This window comes from Tyto alba, unplaced genomic scaffold (assembly GCF_018691265.1).
Source record: "Tyto alba isolate M040663 unplaced genomic scaffold, T.alba_DEE_v4.0 Super-Scaffold_28, whole genome shotgun sequence".
In the NCBI taxonomy this organism is placed as follows: Eukaryota; Metazoa; Chordata; class Aves; order Strigiformes; family Tytonidae; genus Tyto; species Tyto alba.
The window spans coordinates 17,089,332-17,114,242 of NW_024881302.1; the positions used below are offsets into that span (position 1 = coordinate 17,089,332).

General features: G+C 43.9%; 1 protein-coding gene across 7 annotated transcripts in view; it reads right to left on the reverse strand.

Annotated features, from left to right (window-relative positions):
* The window catches only part of LOC104357394 (CREB binding protein), a 99,140-nt gene extending 76,068 nt beyond the window's left edge, over positions 1-23,072 (reverse strand). For 6 of the 7 annotated variants that reach the window (XM_042798328.1, XM_042798329.1, XM_042798326.1 and 3 more), the window contains exons 1-2: positions 22,529-23,072; positions 8,007-8,719 (exon numbers count right to left, since the gene is read on the reverse strand). In XM_042798328.1, coding sequence (XP_042654262.1) covers positions 8,007-8,719; positions 22,529-22,613 — 798 coding nt within the window. In that variant the 5' untranslated portion in view covers positions 22,614-23,072. The remainder of the gene's footprint in view (positions 1-8,006; positions 8,720-22,528) is intronic. The other variant, XM_042798330.1, reaches the window with a different exon arrangement.
* Between the last annotated feature and the right edge of the window lie 1,839 nt (positions 23,073-24,911).

The following is a 24,911-nucleotide window of genomic DNA, read 5'->3' on the forward strand; positions in this document are numbered from 1 at the left end:
GGTGGACAAAGTTGCAGCAGTCAAGCTTTCTCTCAATGCCACACACAAATGGACTTAGGCTTCCAAACAAAACCCAACATATTTCCTCAAAACATTCATAAGAAAGGAAAGTGCTATTCTATTTTGACATTCCTTATATTCAGTCTTGCAAAGTAAGCTAGCAACTGTGTCAACAAGAATTCAGGATTTTTTGAGGGGAGGGATGTGTGGGGAAACTGTGTATTGAAACATCTTCTCTAGTTTAATCTTTATTTAAAGATGAAAAATAGCCCGCCCACTATAAGGCAGACTTGGGCATGCCCTATGTAGCCTCTTGTATTGAAATTTTAATCCCCTAGCCAAGTGAAGGGATTTCAAAATTCCAAAGTGCAATTTTCAAACATAATGTTATTTTCTGTCTGATGGTAGAAGGTGTCCCATTTGTACTTCAACAAAGTGGCAGCCACAGGAGAATGGCTTCCTCCCACTGCTTTTGCACTCCTGATCCGTTTCTTAGGTAGGCTGACACACTATATCATGTTATATGTAATTTTGTTTCCTGCATTGCCCTTTTTCTAAGGAGACAGACCACCAGCATTTAGTTTCCAGACCATAATATCAGCTGTTTTGACACATTTCTGTCTGTACTTCCAATGACAGGATTCCCAATATAATCACAGCTCACTGTCAAGTACAGATCCTATCTTTTAAGTAAGAAGTTTTGAGACCTGTTAAAAGGTCTTGTCATCAGAAATGCCCCTGTGAAATAGTATCTATATGCACGATTGGAGTTTATTAAGAAAAACATGACAAAGATACTTCCTTCTGACTGAAGTAAGCAGCATTTCGTAACTTCTACACACCAACACTTAAGTTGGCAGGTTTTCCTCTCTCAACATCTGAGTCATTTTTAACCTATTAAAAAAAAAGCCCAAACAGCAGCAGGAAGATATGTGAAAACAATCCAAAAACTAGAAAGAAATCATTTCACTCACATCTATTAGTAAGGACTTCGAAGTTTTTGTCATTTTAATAAACCCTACGAAACACTGGAAACCTTGCTTTTAAGGTCTGGCTTCCAAAATAAGTTAGTTGCACTAGTTTCACTTCCAAGACACTCTTCCACAAACGGTACTTGGAAATAAACCCCATCCCAACAACAAAAATTGAAGAATTAAAAGACAGTAACCAGTATAATTTAAAGTTAGTAACAAAACCCTTAACGTTTGTGTTGTGTTACCACAGTAGAAGATAATAGCTCAAATCTACTCTGAAAAGATACCATTAACATTTCATTTTTGTCATCTGGATGATAAACCAGAGATAAGTTAGAGACAGGCTTTTTAACTAACTGCCTGGGCTGAAAACAGAAGGAGGGGAAACCAAGTTGTGGTCTGGCCCCGTGAAGGCTGACTGTTCCATTTCTCACAGCATTTACCTTGCAGCACGAGAGCCAAGCTGAACTGAGATCCCTGCCTAAGCAGAAGCAGAACCCAGGGGCCAAGTGACTATCACTTCAAAGATCTTCAATGACATTGCACAACTGCAAATGAAGTTTAACTCATGTACTAGAAATAGGAAACAACTCAATTTCAGGTGCCAGGAGTAGCAGTTGTGGTAAGTGAGCTTTTTAAGCCACCAAATCTCTTCAATAAATCAGAGTACACTCATCTGTGGAGTACCACTTTCCATGGCCATGTTTCAAAACAAAACTGCATTACAGATTATTTTAATTTTACTACAAGTCAGTGAGTTTTGCTGTTACGTGTTTCTATATATTTATATCCTTCTTCTGTTTGTATTATTATAAAAGCACATATGTCTCTTCTCAGTAGAAATGCTGTTTTGGTGATAGCTATTCAACAGAGAATGAAACAGCTGTGGTCAAATCTGTAACATTACTAAGAGTCCCCTGAAACTGGGAAGCAGCATTATGTGGAATATGATTTGGACTGGCTACTTGTGTTTGCCAGAGGCATGGTCTGCTAGGAGACAGTCAGCTTGGCAGCCTAGTACGGACAACGTAGATGATGAGAAGCAAATTAACTGCAAGTCATGTTAAAACAATTCAGGCAGCTTCAGACAGATTGAGAGTCACCAAAGAAACAAACAGCACGAGCAGTTTGCTAAAACACATAGAACTGCAAGGGAATGAGAACATCTTCAGCTGACTTAATTCACAATCATCAAGCGTATCTAAATCTGGTACTTAGCAATATCAACAGGATAATCTGTTTAAATAAATACTTTGCTTCATTTTTTTCTCATCACAAATTTTCCTTACTACAGATTCCTCAAAAGACCGAGTCAAGTAACGTAATTACATACACAATTTACATCCTGTATCAGAATTTTTGCTCTTTAACATAGTTCATTATCTTATCAAATTTGCTCATAATATCAAAACACCACTCAGTGAACAACAGGGAGCAAAACTGTGAATGTGCTTGTCCAAGGCACGTGTATCAGACATACACCCAACCCAGAAACAACAAATAACAGAATTCCGCTCTTTTATAGCTCACCAATAAAATAAAATAAAAAAAAATAATAAAAAAAAAAAAACACAAAAAACCACAAAACAAAACTGGTTATTCTCTTGGTAGACATAAAAAATGGTTTTACTGTTTTCTGAAGTTCACTTCTGGTAAGAGTTTCTCCTCATCTTTAATCTGAAACTTCTACTTCAACATGCACTGCCATGCAGCTATTTTGACTATAAAGAAGTTGAAAACATGGACTATTCAAACAAATTAGGCCAACACAGCTAAGAGAAAAAACTGTTCTGAACTCATACACAAAAATCCATCATAATAGATCTGGTCTTGCACAGTTAGTGGTTATTTTGAGCCTGTTAAGATTTTGGTGTCTATTCTACTACTGGTACCAACTTTCAGTGGGACTTAAATGCATACATGCACAGGTAAGGAAAACTCATCAATTGTACAGAGCACTTGGAAGTCTATATCTAAACTCATTACTACCAGATCATCTCCTGAAATACTACATTGGAAGATAAGCCAGCCAGATCAGCTTTTCTATCAGTTTCTTCCTGCCAGGTAGGTTCTAGCTTGGATCAATACAAATATATTCCTTTAGTTTTCAAAATATGTAGAATGAGGTTACTTAAATTCTACAATCTTGAAAAGGCATTTTACAAAAAAACAATAATGTTGTAATCCTCATAGCTAAGTATGAAAATAAACATTTTCTCCTGAACTCTACAGATTCAGACTAAGCTCTGACCAAACAATTACATCCTTCTCTGGGGCATACAGAACCCAATAACATGCTTAATCAAACTGCACCTTTCAGAAAGAAAGCTAACCTTGTGGTAGGTTTATTAGTTCTGCAGAGAAAAACACTTTGAAAGGAAACCAGCAAGCTGTAGTTTCTCTGCACCTTAAAAGCAACAGCTTCTGCAGATCAGCAGCCACACACAACTCCAGAACTTTTTCCTAAGTTTCTGCTGCTGGGTACCAGCATATCCTTACTGCAGTGATACAGCTCTGAAGTTACTGATGAAAAGGTGACTCCTTTTACAGAACTGTGTAAGGAGGCATTACACCTTGGAAAGACATGAAAAAGAAAACACTCCAACTCATCTCAATGGGACGTTACTACTTCTTAAGGGAAAGGGGGAAAGTACCAATTAGGTGAATCACTGTCCAAAACTCTTAGAGTACAAAAAGGAAGTTTGAGAACCACACAAAACAAATGGGAACTTCCCAAAATTTTCTTCTGATTTTCCACAAGCTTTGATATCCGTGTTAGGATGAGGTGAATGCATCTCAGCAAGAGACTACATAACATCTCATCTACAGAAACACAGCTTCAAGCTCTTGCAAGCCACAATGAACTATAGGAAGGCTTCATTGCCCTCATTTGAAGATGAGCTCTCACATCAACAGGAGAGTATCAGGCACAGAGCATGCTCGCAATGAAGTGCTCATTTCTATGGAAGCTATAGACCATCTGCTTAGCTTTGCTACTGCTTAACGTGTTCGACAACCAGCAATCTTAAAAAAAAACTTTAATTTCAAAAAATTTTCTAGATGGTTTGAACACGTTTTCTGGACTTAATGAACTTTACAAAAAAACACAGTACAACACAAAAGGACAATTCTGCTACTACTAGAAATTATTGTGACAAGATGACCTGTTCCTCTACCCTGGTAATTGTTCAAGGAAGAGTCCCTCTGCTTTTTTAGGCAGATTTCTTAAAAAACTTCAACCCAGTCAAGTGAAAACTGTAGTGCTGTCCAAGAAAAGAGGGCCACAATGCCACAGTTAAAAGCAAAATTGTTACAGGAAAGGAGTCTGGTAGTGAACAGAGCAGAGATACACACAGCAGCATAGAAGAGGGGTTTCCTCAGAGGTCTCCAGATGATCTTAGACAAGTCAAAAATCACAAAGCAGACACTCTAAATAAATCTGAACATGCATATTCCACAGTCATGGCCAATGAAGAATTCAAATCCTTGCTGTAATAAGTTGCTGTATATTTCAGAAAACCTTCACAGGGACTACTCCCTACTTCCAGATATTCTAGGCTATCAAGAACATGATATATCATCACAAGAAAAACATGACTATGACTTTAATAGCTATTGTTTAACTTGTATTGACAGGTTGCTTCTTCCGGAGGATCATATGAAATCCTTTGCTCATGTCTCTATAGATTAAACAATTATTCTGCTTTAATCCCTCCTTGCCAATGGAAAAAACCTGTGTCTTGATGTCGACACCTTATAGCACTCTGACAGTGAGAATCAGTTATTTTTCATTCCCTTTCAAATTGGTAAGGGGCAAAGTTTATCCACCACCTTTGGCTTGTGCAAGCACATGCATCATAAACTTGAGTTACCATGCTCATTTCTGGTGTACTTTTCATTCTTTCAAGAGCTGCCTTAAAATGGCCAAGTCCAACTCAAAATTAACCATATTGGCTTATGATGCTCCAAATTAAATGAATCCCAGTTATTTCTGAGAGCAGGTGAAAGGATCATATTCTGGACTTTTTTTTTTTTTCTCCTTTTCTTTCTCTCACTAGAAAGAATGCTTAGAAAAACATACTACAAGAAAGAAAAACAGAAAAAGCAATAGACTTTCCTTGATTAGTCATTTACTAAAAAAGGACTAGAACAAACCATCAAGGAAACAAGGTCTTGCCCAACAAAACTGGTCCCAAACCATAAAGGGTCATGAGTGCCACACACTGCATATAAACACAATGAATTGAGAAAAACGGACTTCTGAGCCGTACCTGAATTACGTTAATCAGTGATGCACATCACTTATTTTACACATCATGAGAAAATCTTGGTTTAAAAAAGGTATTTTTTCAATTTTTTTCCCTGCATTTGTATTTCACACCTCTTCCTTTCCCTTAGGATATATCACTACAGTCACCACCTAGAGAATTTGCTTCCAGCCTTGATACAGTTATTCAAGCGTAATGGCAGCTACGTTTCAATCTGTTTAGTCAAGTTAGGCACATTCTCTGTTAGGTGGATCAGCTGCCTCACCACTTCTATCGCTGCTCTTCAAATCTTTTAAAATGTATACATTAAGCAGTAAACATCAGGAAACAGGACATGAAAAAACAAACTAAGCCACATTCTCCTTCTGCAGAAGTTTCAGTTTCAGAAGGACAAACTCACTGAAGTGTTTCTTTACTTTTCTTAAAAGCTTTCATTGCAACTGGAGCATCAATAAGAAAAAACTAACACACAATCACTGTTGATAATCCTATTAGGACAATAAACTGGGGGATGGGAAGAGACTGGAAAAGAATGCCAATCCTCAAGAGCCTACTAAGGAAAATGGCAAAAATAGAGAGTGCTTCTGCTTGCCTGAAGAAAATTCAGAGAGCAATTAATTTGTTCCATAATAGAAACACAAAATGTTTCTGTAAAACATTGAGCTCACTTACTAAGAGAAAATAAAGATGTAAATAAAGTAAAACTAAACAAAACCAAACCAAAACAAAGAAACCCACAATGGTTTTAAGCTTCATCTTGTTCAAGAACAGATGGGAGCCCTGGAAAACACCAATTTTTCTATTTTTGTAAGTTGGCCAAGTTTTTAAAATTGTTTTCTCTTAAGTACTAGCACCTTCACAGAAGCACCATTTTATCACTTATGTTCTGTCATTAAACACTCCTACTTTTTCAGTTTCTCCAAACAACTTTGTGTGTAAGGACTTCTGAAAGCACTAATTTTGTTCTCATCTTTTGGAAATGCATCACCAGTGCTGAGCACAGCACTGCATATGAAGACAAACTGATGATTTATGTAATAGGGATACTTCCATTACTCATTTCCAATGTTCAAATTAACTTGTTCAAATTAACTTTTACTTTGCTTCTTGAACATACGCTAACTGAGAAAGTCCAGGTTGCCTTCCCAAGCCATTTGCAGCTGGCATCAGGCTAACACTGAAGTCCTTGGAAAACTGAATTTGTCGGAGTGCTGGCCTATTTCTTACCAGGGGTGGGTTTGTTTAAAATAAACCAAGACATTGCAGAACCTCCCCCACCAGGCTCATACATACTCCAGCAGATGAAGAACTTCTTAGGCAAGTCCCTTTGCTTTGGGATAATTCTACTTGAGCTAGTTCACAGAAAATCAGTAGTTTCATCACGTAACTGCGTAGCGGCTAGGAAAAAACCTGCTCCAAAGAGCTTAGATATCCCTAAGTTTATAGAAATAAGCCAGATAATTAGAATTTGTCACTTCTCCCACGAATTTCAAAGAAAACCAAATGAAAGCTTATTTTCTTTCTGCGCAGACCAATCTGCTCCACACAACAAATCTAACCAATTCAGAGGTCGGGGACTGCTATATCCACTCTCACATGCTCTGACCTTCACTCAGACCACAAGCATCTCTTCCTTAAGCAGAGGGATCCCATTCCCTGAAGAGAGAATGCTTTTTATGTTTTTTATTTAAAAAAATAAAAATTAACTATACAGTACTCCACAATGATGTCAGCATTTCTTCAGAGAACATGACATACACCTTTATGTCAAGCAATGCAATTTTTTCCACAATTCCTAATGCATCAATGAATTAAGAGCTATGTGTTAATAAACTACAATGCTAATGAATAGCGAGGTATGAATAGGTAAAATATCAGAGATTAAAAAATTGTATTTTTCTACATATCAGAACATGGTGGGTTTGCCATCAAAATTTCAGGAAGGAACCGTATCAAAGCAACACAGGCAAGAGATGAGGCACACTGCTATCCAACCGAAAGACAGGAGAAGCAGCAATCAAACCACTTCTCTAAGCTCACACCTGGAAAATAAAGACCTAGAAAGCAATTACTATACCAAGCAGGGACCAGAGCAGTGCCCCAAGACAGAAGCAGATACTTCCAGGTGTATATATTCCCTGCCCCGACCTGCAGTGGCCACAGAATTGGACTTCTTGCCCAGACACTGCCCTTCCCTTTCACAGGATTTACATTAGCTTGGTAATCTATGTGGAATTTGATGTTTTCAGATCAGTTCCTCCATAGTTGAAAAGAAATCACTGCACAGCAGTTGATAGTGGTCCTTGACAGGAGGACCAACTGCTACATCTCTCCCTTCAATCTACAAATATTTCTTTGACAGTTTTCACATTGCTTTAGAAGATATTGTTATCTGGCAGCTAAACTGAGATCCTGCACAGAAGTAATCATCTGCTTCCTTTTTGCTGGATTATGCTACTATTTTCTAATTCACCCTGCTAAGATACTACCCAACTTTCAACTTCAAGGATGTGTTTTTCAAAAAGTGTTTTGTTTGTTATTACACGAGAAATACTGTTTCAATTATCTTGCTTTCATGAGATGACTGAAACAGATAACTAGTCTCAGGAAAGTGCATTTTTTAGTTCTGTTCCAGAAAAGAATCTACTCAATTTTCTAAATACCTGTATGGAGAAAAAAAAAAAAAAACAAACCAACAAAAAAACAAAACAAAAAACCACAAACAAATGCAACAAATAGAATATATTAAGTTATATATACATACTTTAGTCATTGCTCCTGTCTGTGCTGTGTTCAGTCCGGTGTGACCAGCCATCTGTGGAGATACTTGGGTTAAAGTCTCTGCCAGCACACTGCCTGCATTCCCCTGCATGGCAGGGGCAGAATATTGCATTCCTGCTCCCCTTCCTCTTCCAGCTGCCCCAAGAGATCCATTCATTACCTGCCCTTGTCCTTGCTGAGGCTGATTCATTAAACTGTGACCAGAATTACTGTTGAGAAGGCTCTGGTGTGTCTGACTGAAATTAGTATTCATACATATCCCAGGTCCAGTCTGTGATGTTGCAGGGCTGCTCGTCACCATCCCCACTTGTTTTTGTGCTTGAGAGTTCAGAGTTTGTGATGCAGGTGTGGTAGGTCCAGAGGTGCTGGCTGCTTGCTTTGCCAGGCCTGAAGCAGAAGAGTCTCCCTGGTTTAAAGGGCTCTTACCCATAGCACCCAGATTACCGATGTTAGCACTGTTCGGCTGCCCTTGAACTTGACTACCAACTCCCTGCTGGACAGGGCTATTTGAGTTCACATTTCCAATTCCTGGGTTTAAGGAAGAGCCGCTGCCTCCCCTTAGAAGTTCAGAAAGTTGTTTGTGTTTGGAAGCTGCATCTGGGACAAGGTTCCCACTGCTGTTTAAAAGGCCCAACTCGCCGTTGGGGATCAGCTCATCAGGAAGATCATTTTCCAAGTCAAACAAAGATCCAAAATCTACAAGTTAAAACAGAAACACATGTGAAAAAACATGACAAACAAGTAACTAAAATATTAATCTACACTACTATGTACTAGTTCTAAACAATGACATGCATTAAGGTACATCTTTACCCAAGACTCAATACTGCCAGCAAGCAAGCGAGGATCCCTGCGACGTGAACTCCAGAGCCTTGCAGAAAGCACAGTCGTTGGCACATACTGTGCACGTACCACCATACAGAGCACTGGCCAAAAAGTAGTTTCTTCGCAAGCCTTTTGTCAAAACTTTGTACCAAGTTTAAGAAACAAAAGTGGCATGAATATAATGATCTAACCTAAATTTCTATTGTTCTGGCTAAAAGAAGGTGGCAGAAATAGCAAGAGATTTTCCTTTTGATTCACTCTCCAGAAAGAACGATTACGTCACCTTCTCCAACCTCCTATGTAATGCCAAGCCACTGCATTTCACCCAGCAATCCTACCTCAACCTTGTAATTTATGTTTGCGCATGGCCAAAGAACATCTTCCAGCTAGGCTTCAAAGCTTGACCAAAAATCAACTACTACTTCAGTAGTTTGATCCCAATCGCACATACAAACGCATTAATTAACAGTTTCTAGTCATTGATTTGTTTCATGATCCACTACCTCAGAAGATCCCCAAAGGCGCTCAGCATTTTTTCCTTATAATAACTCTTGAATCAAGTCACTTCTCGATCCCTGAATGGCTCAAATAATTCAAATTTCTCTTGAAGTGCCTAGCCCTCATTTATCACGCCCAATATTGACAGGTCATCCACACACTCTCCAGATCAGCAAAATAAAACAATCAAATCTTCATTAAGCCACTTGAAGGAATTTCTCTGCCTGGCTGGAACATCCAAACCAATAAAAAGTGGTGGGGTTTTTTGTTGTATCTTTTTAAAAAGGAGCAACTCTGGTTCACTAGAATATTTTATTACACTTCATAAGCAGCGTCTGTGTAACAATGTTATTTCAAGATGCAACTAAAAAGAGAAAGTCACTTGACTGTATATAGATACTTCCATGTAAAAACAAAAGTTATATATTTGAAGACATAAGGACAAGTGCATACAGCAATATTAGTAACCACATAAGCAGACTAGCCTCAATTCATCACAGTAGTTACTCAAACATGCAGCATGTGTCAGAAAAGTTTTCAAGCCCAAGGATGTGACCCAAACCCCCCCACTTTTTACTGTAACATATCAGAAATGTGTGAAAAATTTCTTTTGCCCCCAAAAAGCCAACCTTGAAAAACCCTGGTCCCTCTCAATGAATACCAGACAAAGCACATTTTTTCCAGGTTAGAGCAAAGAGAAGTTCTCTTCTAAAGAAAGGCATCCCAAATGCTTCACTGTCTTAAATCCAATCTTCAACCACAAAATGTTGGTGCAAGGCTCAGAGTGCAAAAGTGGCATAAGATCACTCAGCAAGTGACAGCCTGGACCACACTAACTACATTGAAAAGAAGCAACAAAACCCAAACATCACGTAAGCAGTATCCCAAAGCTAGGATGCATTACCAACGCATCTCAGTACATTTAAATACAGTGTTTTTCATCTGCATTTCAATTTTCAATTCAACCTAAGTGAAGAAAAATTAATAAAAATTTTCAGGTATGTTGCAACAACCAGTGAATTATATAAACAAGTCACAGTAAACATACACAAAAATGTTAAATTCTGCCTGTTATGAGGCACTCACAGCAGCGTGTCCTTCAGCAGCCTGCACCTTGCCATCATTACTTACTGAGGTCAATAAGCTCTGAAGAATCCTTCCAGGCTTGCGCAATGTTGGCCACCACACAACACACCCCAGCTCAGGAGCAGACCTCCTACCCCCTTTCAAGCAGGGAAGTAACAAACTAACATTTTTGTTAGCTAGGCTCATTACAGAATTTTTATTTCTCTCTACTTGCTGCCTTTCCCTTCAGTCGTGTAGTTCACCTTTCCAGCTCGTCTTCTAGAGGAATTCTTGGTGTACCTTCAACCACATTGCTTTTGGCGAATGCTTCCTCCCTCCTCTTTCCCACACAACCCCTGGACACTCGCCGCGCTGCAATCTGTGTCTCCTCCTATACATTTTGGTTCCACTTTCCTCCTCCCGAGATTTCACTGGTTTTAACCTTCCGCCCGTGCCCACCCTCCCCTCTGATGAGAGCCCCGCTGCCTGTTCTGGGCGCCGAGCCCCGTTTGGCCAGCAGCGAGCGGCCGGTGCCGGGGTCCCCGCAGCGCAGCGCCGGCGCAGCCTGGAGCGCAGCCAACGCGGTGACACGGGGCCCGCGGCTCAAGCTGCGCCTTTGTTGAGCTGTTCTCGTCACCCCGGCTCGCTGGGAAGGCTCAAGGTTTACAGCGCTTGTTCAGACAACCTTTGCAAATCCCGTGGAGCGGTGGGTTTTTCGCAAGGTTCTGAACCGAAATTGTTCATACTTCCTGAACAAAAGGTGCATGTGCGTGCACGTGCAGGGCCCAGGGGCAGAGGAGAAGTGACAAATGTGGAGGGGGAAGATGTTGCTGTGGCTTAAAGAAAGCACCTTTTCCAACTGTACTTTAAAATGGGATGCTGGAGTATAAGTGCTCAATTTTTTTTTTTTTTTTTTTTTTTTTTTTTTTTGTTTGGCTTGCTGGGCTCTTAGCAGTCTTGCCAGAGCCAAGGACTGGAAATGTTTTTCCAGTTTACAAAAAGAGTGAAGAAAGCATTTGGGAACACTGCCTCTTAAAACCTAAAATAATCTACCACTCTTAAGCTCCTGTAAGAGGGCTATACATTAAGGTTAGACATGGAAAGTTTACAGCTCTGCCAGCAGGAAAATAAAAAGCAGGTAAACAGCTTAGCACAGTGACCATGTAAAAATTCACTGAGTATTCAAATGTTCAGGCAATGATTAGTCTTCCTGCTTTTATATTTTAATCAGTCATGTACATTAAAAACATTAACATAAGGCACATTTTACAACAGTTATAAAATACACCAGAAAACAAAAGTCTACTTGAGCATGTCTGCAACAAATCCATAAAGATAAGAGATTGTCTTGGCAGTTAAAAAAGTAATAAATATATTTATATAGGTATAAAAATCTGCCATAAGAAGAACGCAGCCCATTTCTACCAGTAGCAAAATGAAGTCATCTCAGTCCACCCCATCCTCACGAGAAGAACGTAACTGATCCCATTCTCCATGCTTCCACTCCTTCTCTAAGTCCGCGGCAGCTACCAAGAGTCTCAAAATCGAGAGGTGCCTCTGCCTTTACATAGTTATCTGAAGCAATGCTCAAAAGCCACTTACACTGACTTGTCCCACTCCAGTTACTAAGCTTTGTACCTGCTCTGTCTCTCCAACCTGCTGCTTACCTAGCACGCAAAGGAACAGAAAAAGTAGTCTTTGTTTTAAAAGAGGACAGATTCCCTTAAGGAATCGTAAGGCACATACGTCTAATTTCAGCGCTCAGGAGGCAGTGGAGCTGACTAAGGCTGCAGAGATCCACCTCACGGCATCTCTAACACAGCACTTCCGATCCTAAACCTCACACCTTTCATTACCTCTGTTACATAAACCCAAACTCTCTTAACAGGAGAGAGCCAAAAAACAGCAACAACATGTCCTTCGGAAGGGATGGAAAAGCACTAGGCAACTATAACACCCCCACTCTTTCCAAAGGGCTCCTTTTCCAATTTGAGAATTTTGTGTTCTTTGAGCAGCTATTTTCACACATAGAAGATAACCACACTTGAGACACACTCTCTCTCCTAATTTCAGTTTTGTGAGCTTAAATGTCACAGTTTTCTGCCTTCTTGGACAACACTTTCAGCAATCAGAATAAAAAAAGATGTTCTGTTTCCTTCCAAGCCTTCTCAGAGGAAAAACACCGTACTGCATTCTCAAAGCAGAACATTTTCACCTGTATGGCTACTTGCAACTGTTATCAGGAGACTCTTTCTTAACATACATATTTAATCAATTAACTCATTTCAATATCACCATTTTTTTTTCCCTTTAGCTCAGCCTGGAAAGGTGACAAACATCATCTAAGGTATTTCTTTACGTGATTTATTATCTCAAATGTATCACACAGCAAGCAGGAGGAGAACTATCAAATCCAGTTTCATTTTTTACAGCATATCTCCACTTGAAACGTGATCAGGAGTTTTCCCACCACAAACTCTTGACTGCTCATCCACAGGGCAGACGCTGAAGTCACACTGCAGTCCCAGTACACAAGAAGTATTTTCACGGTGCCTTTCTTTCATGCCAACATAGCTGTTACATTTCAGTGAGCCCAATTTTGTTTTGTAAGGCTTCTTTCAATCATGCCAGACCCCAGCAGACAAAGCCTCAACAGTTCAGAGCTCCAGCCATTCCCTAAAATTCAATGTCAGGTAACTCAACTCAATAGCCATACTGTTTGGTGCAGTCAGCAATTACCACATCCATTCCAACTTCCTTTCGAGGTTTGAGGATTCTGTAATTTATTGTTTCATAAAAGACAATTAGCACATTTAATGTTTTAGAGCAATTAAACAATGCATTTATAAAAAAAATAAAATTTCAGTAAGGAAACTTTAAATTAGTGTCTTAACCTAATGAGACACACAGGAAGATTGGAAACTGATGTGCATTTGACCTTGACTTTCAGAAGAAGAGCATCACTTTTTCACAACATGCTGCTTAACAGCCAGGTTGAGAAAGACAGCGATGAGGGATCTGGCTGGGCCAAGGAGGCCCTGACAGCTGGGTGGAGGGGGAAATGCGAGATCCAATGACTCCCAGCAAGTTATGGCTTGCATAATAACAGATTTGGAGATTTAACTAAATTTCTGTCTGCCTGATCTTTTGAACCATTTGCATTTGGGATGAGAAAGACAGACAGTCTGGTTTGCTCATTCCCAAGTCAAAATTCAAATGTATCGATGCACAGAAACAAGCTTCACCTTTAGGCCTCTAGGAAGCTCATTGGAATAATTATTGCAGCGCTCTCTCGCTTACAGACTCACAGCCACTCAGGTTGGAAGAGGCATCAGGAAATCTGGAGCCCAGCCCCACAGCCTCTTCTCAAAGGGCAAGTGCTCCAGCCCCCTGACCTCCTTAGTAGCCCTTCATTAAATTCACTCCAGCTCCTCCACAACATTCCCAGTGCTAGAAGCGAGGCTGACCTGGCTGTAGTTGCCTATATTGTCCTTTTAGCCTTTCTTGAAAATGGGTTTAACACATGCCTTCTCTTGTTTTCCTGCAGCTAGGATTTTAGGGATGGGGGGTCGAGAAGGCAGCATTTGTTCTACCACACTTCCTTTGTAACTTGTCTTCTGGCAAAGCATGATTCTCCATAAGATGAATACCATTCAGGGTACAAACATGCAACTAAGGAGCAGCACAGTTCCTAAAATCAATTAAATTAGATGTATTTTGTGCACCCCGATAATCAAAAGGGTCACCATCAGCTTAGAATCTAGTTAAGTTAAAGTAGCTTCAAGCTCCTAGAATCTCCCCCAATCCATTTCTGTAAGACTTCAGCAACTAAGTGACTTTTCAAAACTGAAGCTCATTACACAGAGCAAACAAATCAAGAAGCTAATGAAAAAGAATCAGTTCTCTTCTAACCTCTACTGCAATACTCCCAGCATTATTGATTCTGTTTTAAAAATGCTCCTAACACCAGCCATACACAGATGGGGAAAATGCACCCATCTATATCCCCTATACCACAACTAATGTGTGTGGTAACAACAGCTACCTGATACAGGAAAGACCAACTGTTCTGCCCCTGGCTTCTTTCTCACCTCCCTGAAAAGAGAACAGTATAAACCGAGATCCTTCCTTGATTACACCAAGTTTAGTTCCGAGCCTCTCCTTCCCCCTGCACGTGTATCACAGAGTCATAACCTCAAGTTTCTCTCCACTGTACTTACCTGAATTGTCTCCATCATCTCTCTTTTGCTGTGCTCATAATTAAAATACAAACTGTGTTGAAGGTCCAGAAAAACCTAATATATTAGCTTTTTTCAGGAATAATCCCTGTTTTCTGATCTACTTCTACTACCCTTCCATTAAAAAAAAAAAAAAAAAAATATCACAGATTACTTGAATGTTCCACTATTAAAAACAAAGCAGTATATAAGGGCACGTTAAATGCACCTGGTACCAAAGTTAACATACAGAAACAAATATGAAAAAAGCCTTCAGGTAGGAAGCTAGACTCTTATCTCTTCCCAGATCCCAGAGGGGAATAAAACCAAAATAACCTCCAAAATGTGTGGCAGAAGCAGCCCAACAAGAATGCTCACGCCAGTTTGTTCCTGGAAGCACTGGATGGCAAATGATGGATTGACTTTGCTTTCCTCTGGCCCTACAGAGCCTCTCCATAATCATTTTTCCTCTTAATTGTTTCCCAAGGTGTCTTCACTATTTTGACACTATTGCTGTGTCTGCTCTTGTGAGTAACTTTAAATCCCACCCAGTAGCATCAGCGACACGGACATGACTATTGTCACACTGCACGTTGCAAGCAGGCTATATGCACTTACTGACCAAAAGGCTTCAATAATTTTCTTTGCTATAAGAGCAGAAATCTGGACAGAAGGCAGAGAAGGCAGGCAGTGTAGCTATACACAGGGAGACCACTGCACTGGTAACATCAGCTTCTCATTCACAAGATTATTCTGATAAAGATTCAGTATTTTAGGGTTCTTGGCACGCATTAACAGAAGCAAGATCTCCTTCTTATCCTATATCAAACACACATATCTTTTCTATGGCCCTATTTTATAAGCTGACAAAACATTTAAGTTCAGGATGACCCTTTAAAGAGGAATCACATGAGAATTCAGTAATTAATAGGGGGCAGTTGCTTAAAGCAGCATGAACTGCACAGTCTGTACCAAAAGAGAGTGTTTGCATGTGAATGCCTTCAGTTAGCTCACACAACTGTCAGATCCACTGCTTCACCTTAAGGTTTCTACCCTAACTTCACATTTGGAAAAAAAAAAAAGCAACAAAAAAATGGCTGACAGTGTACGAAGATGTGAATTATCTTGACAAACAAACTTTAACTGCAACCTCCTCTGGCCACAGACTTCTTATTAAATACATAGGTCAACACAAGACTTTTCAGATTTTAAATTGTTCAGTCCTCCACCCTCCCCACAATGACTGACAGCATCGGCGAGAACTCCATGCTCAGTATTGCCTTCTAGCTCAGGCTGCTTCCAACACTCCTCCCTTCAGCTACACACATCTTTCTCTGAAAGCTCCCACCTTTATGTGCCTTCTGTAACCGAAGCACAGAACAGGCCTATTTCTGTGGAGTCTAAAATAGCAATGATTAATATGTACTTGAAGTAAAATTATGAAACAAACAAACAAACGTGTTATGCAAGATTTCCAGGAAACAGGCACGTTTTGTGTCTGCTTTATGATATATAAGAGCTGAAAAAACTGTGTTTCCATTCTCTGTTTTAATGCCACTTTTTCCTCCCTATTTCTGATACCAAACTGTAAGTGAAGGGTAGTTTGCATGGCAACTCAAATTCAGCTGTGCAAGAACAGACAACACAAAATGTGCATAAGGAAGCAACAGGAAACGTGTGCTTGAAACTAATGTTTTTTATATATTTCACTCTAAAAAAGCTTCCAACCATAACTGACTGAATACAAAAAACCCAATGCCTTCACAAATCTATTTTACTTTAAAGCATTAATTTCAGGGAGATGAGGCTGTTCTGAATCATTCTCATTAATACTTTCCTTAAAGGAGTTTATGAATCTTAGGAAAAAACTTCACAGCTACTACAAAACAGATTTACATTCAGTAGCTACTGAATTCAAGTCTCTTGGTAATTTCCACGTTTCTTTGCTCCATTAGATGAAACTATACAGGAGATGACACACAAGCTATGTCATCAACACCACCCACTAAAACAGCTATCAAAGTATCAGCAGCGGTAAAGTTGGGCAGAGCAAGAGCGAAGCTCATGCTCTTCAGGTGACACACACACAGACAGGGGTTGGAATCAAATAGTCCATTTTCCTTCTCACTGTGCAACAGAAAGTAGCTAGCTCCGATGTCTGCCTCAGAGGTGTCCAACAGCAGCAATGAAAGGACGTCTAGCTGTGAGATTGGGAGAGACGTCACCTAAAGAGAACGACGCGTTTTGACACCGCTGTCTGCCTGAGGAAGTTCCCACAGCATTACAGATGACCCTCGGAGAAGCTGGAGATTATTCTACAGACTTCTGTATTTATAAAAATATATACACGCACACGGAATTATTGCAAATCAAAGATACAGTATTTATCCAGTGTTCCAAACAAGACCCTTATTTCTCAATGGTGGTGAATAAGAAAAAAGGCAAGATGAACTGAAGCTTTTGAAGAGTATATGTTAAGAGATACAGATTCTGAGTTATGATTGCCAATTATTAGGGATAATAAAAGTTTCAGCTTTCTTTTGATTCACATCATGATTCTGCGCAATATTTGATCGTATTTGTTGAGACATCTCTATTAAAGAGAGTTTTCCCAATAAAAGATTTAGGTTCTCTCTGTATCTTAGACATCTGAGAAGACAGATGGAAAACATAACATATGTTAAAAGGAAGATTTACAAAGCAAAAATTCTTGAAAGTGTAAACCAAATTAGGGTGGAAGTGTCAGATTTCTAAGCTATCCCACATGCTTTTTCATTGTATAAGAACAAACTCCAGAATTTTTCAAATCCTGTTTTTCAACTACCCCCTCCACCCTGATTTCACATTAACCTGCAGTATTTTGCGAAGAGAGTGAGATTTTTGTTCATATTCTTCTCTGTTAGCAGGTAACAACAGAGAACAAAATATCTAATAAAAATAAACACCAAGAATAGGTGGACTTTCAAAATGTGAAGTTGCAGATGTAAGAGCCAAACACAGCATGTTGCTGTAGAAATAATTAATGGCACTGGACTATGACTCCAAGGAACGTTCAGCCAGAATAGAAAGTGAATAATCTGCAACAGAAAACTGGGAATCATTTCACAAGCTATCAAGAGATCTCTGGGGTACAACAAAGACTGACCCCCCGAGCACAGCCTTTATTCCTGCCTGCTGCTGGCAGGGCTTCTCCAGGAGCTCTAAGCTACGGCACAAGACAACATTTACCGAGTTAAAATTAAGTCATGGGGGGAAATGAATCGATTTGATAAACTCCCAAGTACATATGCAATTGCCACTCAAAGTATGAATTTCAAAAAAGGAACGGGCACAACCGTAGACCTGCGGACTGTCACATAAAAATCAGGTCAGCAGATCATCTGCTCAACTTTTCATCTCACACAGATGTTAGTGTCAAAGTCCTTGGAAAAAATCTATAAAAAACCCCAACAATCAGAAAGTACACAATCACTTGCTATCAGCAATGCTTCATGAATTGATAAGAATTAGCTGCGCTAGACTCTCAATAAACGAGCCCATTTCTAATCTTACAAATCTCCTGTCCCACATTACAACTGCAGGCATAAAGTTATGCAGGTCAGTCACTTAAGGAGCAAAAAAAAGAAAAAAAAAAATTCAGCTTGTATTGAACTTAACACAGCTCAAAGTAAACATTTTTGCTTGGCACCTTCATCTCTCCTCCACCACCTCCATCGTTACACATACACAGTAAGTCTGAAGAAACAATACAGCCATGAAATACCACAGCGTATTTTGTTATGGTGCGAGTACCACAAAACAAAGGTCATTCCCCTGAAGTGATTAAAACTATACGCACTCTATCACCTACATCTTTTCAGAAGATGCATTTCTTGCCCCAATTTTCTGCTTATAAACCCAGCTCTGTTCACTTAATGGAATGACGCTTCTTCTTATTCCAGGGAGAGATGGGGAAAGCACGTGTGTAAAAGTGATTCTCACTATCACAGCACACAAATGACACTCAAGTTTTGCACATATCGTCTAAACAAAGAGCACACCGATTAAGCAGGCTTCCACGAAACTTTTCAACCACGCAGGAATGAACCCCTCTAAAACACATACTAATGCTTCCACGCGCACAAACAAAATCTGGTTTTAGATCACCGAGACGTCACTCCATTTGAAGTCTCAGCTAAGTATATGAACATAAGCTGAGAAAGTCTCTCCTTAAGCTACTTTGTTTTAAAGTCAGTCCACCTCTTTTATAACTAAAAACTAAATTCACTGAAATACACCTATCTGTTTTTTGGCAGACCAAACCAGGCTGCGTATCGACACAAACTCCCTCCCTGTGAAGTTTGGTAGCTCGCTGGGAGTCAGCCAGAGATCTACTTATCTCGGCACGTACCAAGGCACGTGCGACAAGGCCAGTCCCCCCTCAGCGCTAAAATACGGGCACTGCGATGCTAACACACCGGGCCGTAAAGAGAACGTGAACTACCACAGATCTCAGCCTGCAGCTTTTGCAGCAGCAGCCATACTGCTTAATCTGTTTATGATCTGAAGTTGTGGACAAGAAAACACCCCAAACCCACACACGTGAAAAAGTATGAGGTGAAAATGGACTTCTGAAGCCGCTCATCTCCCCTTCCCTCCAACTTCACCCACTTTAGGAATTCATCACCCCCTAACACTGCTAAGGACACCCTCTGCTGCGGCCCAAGTTACCATGTGTCGTTTCTAGAACCACAATAGCTGTGCAACAGCAGAAGGCTGCGGGGGTACGTAACAAACACAGAGGCGTTACTTGCAACGCAACACAGACCCCGGCCAAGCTCCCTGCAGAGCCAGGGCGAAGGGGCTCCCCACGGGCGCCGCCGTTGCTGCTGCCCCATTCGAGCACGTTTTTCATGATCTGTGCGCAGAGTTCGGAACGAGACCGGCTCCACGGCACTGCCAGTTCACTGTATATTCTGACGATGGAGCAATGCCAGCCACATACAAAATAATCATGATCCTTGATGTTAAAATAACAGGCTACCATAACCAAAGTTGTAATTCTACTTTTCGTACAAGTCCCTTGTTTATTCTGCAGCACACTAGATGAGAATGCCTCATAACAGTTACAGAAGAGACAAATGGTTAGGTATGAAAAATATCATGTATCTAATAAAGTGGTAATTAGACAAAAGCACTACTCCTACCTGGCTAGACAAGGAAAAATCTTTCCCATGGACATTTTACCATGGGAGCCAGCTTGTTCAATACTGAAAAGCAACGGCAAGCTAAGTTAACAGCCACAAGTCTTATCCTTCCTTACTGATACAAACAGCAATGGGGCAACTGCAAAACGGGACTATCGTGAAACTTCATGACGGTCACACATTTCTGCTATCCGTTCATCTCTACTCCCTTCTCTGAGACCAGACATTTGATTTAGCTGCTTAAGTTTAACAGGAGATGTCGTATTTTCAGAACATAAGTAGACCAATTTCAATTGCACAAACTTCGCTCCAGTAGGCAGAGGAGCTATTTTTATCAGAAAGATTAAAGGCAGCTAAAATTTACCCTGACAAAAGGAGTTGCTTAACATCACTGCATCAAAGCGTAAAGCAAAATATAAACAAGGACGAGCGGTTGCTTTCTGCTGAAGGTTCAGGCCTGCCATCAGACCCTTCGTCACCGCACCGCTACGCTCAGTTACAAGCATTTGCAGGCTCGGAGCCTTTGCTGTTCAGCAACAGAACTGCACAACCGGGCCTAGCGCAACGTCTTTCAAAGCACGCCCCGATCACGCAAGCTGCAGCATCAAACAGCGCGGGTTTACGACTGCAGTTACGATTCAGTTAACCAATACAGACCGTACTGCTCGCTCAGAGCACAAGCCTCAAACCCACCTCCCCAGGCACCTCTGGTCACACAGGCAACTTTCCAGGTTCAATGTAACTTTTCCACGTAAGCCTCAGTGCGACGGAGCAGCCTGCTTTAGGTTCGCGAGCGGGTATCTGATAGCGGTCGCTACTCAAACCGTTTGTATTGCCTGCTCCGAGGCACAGAAACGTTCAGCAATCTTTCAACAAGCAGCACTAGCTGCTGGCAACAAACCTAAAGAGATTTTTTTTGGAAAGAAAGCACTTCTAAGTGCACAAACATTACCTGCACTCTCGCAGAGGTATTTTTGCCTGAAGAACATCAGGATAATGACAGTACGCTACGGACACACTCCTACTTGGTCAAAATACAACCTGGGGTTTGCCATCCCTGGTGACCAAAAGCCCCCTCAACTGCGCAAAACTTTATGCAGAAGCTGGAGTTTGCATATCTAGCACTGCACAGCGCTCACCGAGACACATTAGAACTTGCTGAACAGGATGTAATTATGACTGAAGCATTCCAGAACAGACCAAGTGAACTTCAAAAAAGAAAGAGAGAAAAAAAAGACACGCTTTAAACATCTTTCACTAGCTACCAGCAGAATCTAAAATGTCTAGCTGAAGAATTAAAGAAAAACTGTGCTTTTCATGAATTATTGTGGTGCATTTTGTAGCAACTTGTGTATCAACGTTCTGCATGATATTCCGCCGCTTCCATGAAAGGGATTAGCGTAGTTCCATCACAAGACCTCACCTAGATATTGCCTGCTGATTCGTACTCTCAATACCGTTTCTTTTTGGCATTTTTCATTTATTTGTAGGCGGAGAAGAAAAAGATTCCTTGAAACAAACCCCAAAAGGACTGAATTATCTAAGCTACTGCCAAATGCAAATGAAGCAAACCAAAAAATCCCACAGAATTTATCAGCTCGATTATAGTAGTATTTTTTTCAGTGTATAAAAACACAGCAGGCATCTCATGATTAACTTATCACTGTCCCTTCAACAAGATTCATGAATCTCTGAAAACAGAAATGCAAGTCCAACACACTTTGTGTTCCTAAAAAAGCACTGCTTCAGTGATCAAAACAGTCAGAACATTGGAAGACATCAGTACACACACACATGCTCTTATGCACACACGTGCATATTTACAACGGGCACGCACTTGCTGGAAATGAGAAATGTTGATGCATTTTATTATCTACAAACCCATTACAATTGAAAAAAAGGCACACCGGAGATACTACGCGATCTACAAACAAGTCGCAGCGACTGTCAGCCTGCTGGGCATTTCATCACGCCAGCAACACCACAACTTAAATTACTGCCTGCAAATTATTTCGTTTTTAAGGAAAAACGCTCGGAACAGTTTGAGCCAGGCACCTTAAACCAGGGTCACAGATGGGGAAATAAAAAAAGGCAAAACGTTAATATGTTATTAGGGAGTTTTTATTCCGTAGCGTGTCGCACACGCAGGGGCACAGTGGAAGGGGCTGCCTGTATAGGGGCTTTTAGTTGCGGGCAAAATATGGGTTTTAAGGAGCGGAGACAGAAACCCCGACCACCCCCTCCAGAAGTAAGGTGGCGGGTGTTTCCGACGACCGGCTTTCTCTCCTTCCCCACCCGTGCCCCGCTCACCCGGGCACCCCTACCCCCCAAGCCGAGGCAGCTCCCTCCATCCCTTCACCATTAAAACGAAGCGGCGGTCGATGACGGAGGGAAGGGAAATTCAACTCACAAGGCCGTCTCTCCCTACCGCTATTTATAGCCGGGACGGTACTTGGCGTACGGGTCCCACCCGGTAACTTCGACTGGAGGAAGCCCAACCGCTCCGGGAGGGATCCAGCCCCCCCCCCCCCCCCCCCCCCCTTTCCCGGCACCTCGCCAGGCGGGTTCCCACCCCCGCCGGGAAACGAGGCAGGGCGGGCGGCTACCCCTCCCCTCCCTCACCGGGCCCGACCGGCCGCCGGCGGATGGGGGGGGGGGGGGGGGGTAACCGGGGGCGAGGCCCGCCCGCCCCCGCCCCGTCCCGCGGGCCTTACCTGTGCTGTCGCTGGCGGAGAAGCCCGGCGAGTTGAGCTTGGCTCGCTTGGGGTTGGGCGGCCCGTCGAGTAAGTTCTCCGCCATGGTAGCCGGCTGGGCCGTCCGAGGAGAGGCCGCCGAGCCGGTAATCGTCGGAGAGGGGGGGAGCCCGAGGAGGGGGTGAAGCTCGCTCTCTCCCCGTTCCTCTCCGGAGGGGAACCCACCGCCGAGCAACAGCGCCGCTCAGTGCCCGACCGGCGGCGGCCCCCGCTCCCCCATACCCGGGCCGGGCCGCCGCCGCCGCAGCAGGCCGCAGGGGAGGAGGGTTCGGGGCGGGGTGGGGAAGAGCCCAGCGCCCCCTCCCTGCCGGCCTCGCTCCTCCCGGCCTCTTCCCCCCGCCCGGCCGCCGCCGCCGCCGAGGAGGTGCCCGGATGGCGGCTCAGGCGGTCACCGGGGGAGCAGAGCGCCCCCCCAAACGCTCCCCTCCGCCTCGCCCCGTCCCCTCCCCTCCGCGCCGGGGGGTTCGCCCCGGCCCCGCGGCGGCCCCCGCCCGCCGCCCCCGGCCAAACCGCGGCCGAGGTAGGGGAGGGGAAGGAGGGGGGGGGGGGGGGGGGGGGAGGAGAAAAAAATTAAAAAAAAAAAAAAATCGAAAAAATCACGAAAAACCGGAAAAAACCCGAAAACACCCAAAAAACGCCCCAAAACAATGAGCGCGGCGCGGCGGCGGCCGCGGCTCCCGGTCCCGGCGGCGGCGTTCGGTTGGCTCCGGCCGGCTCTGCCCCGCTGCCCCGAGCCCCTCTGCCCGTCGGCGGCGCTCCGCGCGGCTGCCCGTGTCCCGGCGGGCGGCCCCGCTGCCCCGGCCCGGCCCGGCCCGGCCCCGCTCCGCTCGCGCCGCGCTCCGGCTCCGCGACAAGATGGCGGCTGTTGATTCCTCAATTAAAAAAAAAAGTTTTTTTTTCTCTTCTCTTTTCCAGAGACCATGGGGGCGGGGACGGGGCGGGGCCTGCGCCTTGCGTCACCGCGCACGGGGCACGCCTCCCCCGTCCCCTCCCCACCGCCCCCGCCGACGCCGGAAAGGCGCGAGCGGCACCGGAAAGAGTCGCGCTCGTCCTCAGTTGCTCCGCGGCCGGCGGAGGGGGCGGGCGGGCGGCGGAGGGGTCGGCGGCCTCCCCGCGGCCGTCCCCGCGGCCCCTTCTGCGCTCCCGCAGTTCGCAGTGTCTCCCCGCAGTCCCCGCCTCAGCGTCGCCGTTGGTCGCCTCAGTCTCCCCCTGCGTGCTGCTGTCAGTCCCCCCGCTCAGTCCCACCGCAGATGTCTCCCCTCAGCGCGCCTCTCATGGTCACCCCTCACAGCCGACCACACGTTATTCTCCCCTCAGTCCCCCCGGTTTCCCCTCAGAGTCCCCTCCCTCAGTCCCACCGCAGATGTCTCCTCTCAGCACGCCCCATGGTCTCCCCTCACAGCCAACCACGCACACCGTTCTCCCCTCAGTCCCCCCAGTTTTTCCCCTCAGCCTCCCCACAGTCTCCCCGCTCAGCCCCACCGCAGGTGTCTCCCCTCAGCGCGCCTCTCGCGATCTCCCCTCACAGCCGACCATACGTTATTCTCCCCTCGGGCCCCCCAGTTTTTCCCCTCAGCCTCCTCTCGGTCTCCCCTCAGTCCTGACGCAGACGTCCCCGCTCGGGGTCCCCCCTCAGTGTCCCCGGTCCCCTCAGAGCTGAGGCACACCGGGACCCAAGGCTCCTCACGCAGCCCCGCGCGGCCACGCCGGCCTGTGCCCTCCCGCTGCTGCAGGTGCTGAGTTCAGGGGGTGACCTGCAGCCCCGGGGCCCTGCCGCAATGCTGACGCCACGTCCCCCCCAGCGCCTGCCCGCCCAGGCTTCCCTCAGCGCCCCTCTCCCCCTCCGCCCTCCCTACCAAGGGGAGGCCTCTGCACCCCTGCCGCCTCCTCCTGCCCGCCTGCACCCACGTGCACCCTGCGAGGGGTTGCTGTGGCCTCCTGCGCACCCACGGGCTCGGCTTTCCCCCGCTCCTCAACCCCCCTGCGCGGCTCTGCCCCACCGCGGAGGCCGGCGCGGCCACGTGTGAGGGCAGATCTCTGACCTGAGCTGATGGGAGCTGACCTGACTGATCAGGCGCCCAGCCTTGCTTTACAAGCGCCTTGTGCCCTGCGTCTAGACAGACTTCCCCAGCCCAAAACAGGTTTATAGGACTGGAGCTCATACACTTCTGTGGATTTCCATACTGGTTCCTAACCTGAGAAGCAGGTCGTATAAGCCCCAGTGACGTGCCAATGTGGCAGCAGAGCTCCTTGTACCCAAACTGGTTGCTTGGGGCTGTTTTCATCACCTATAGGTTGGTACGTCCTTGAAGAGCAGCCACAACCAGAGGAGAGGCTGGAGAAG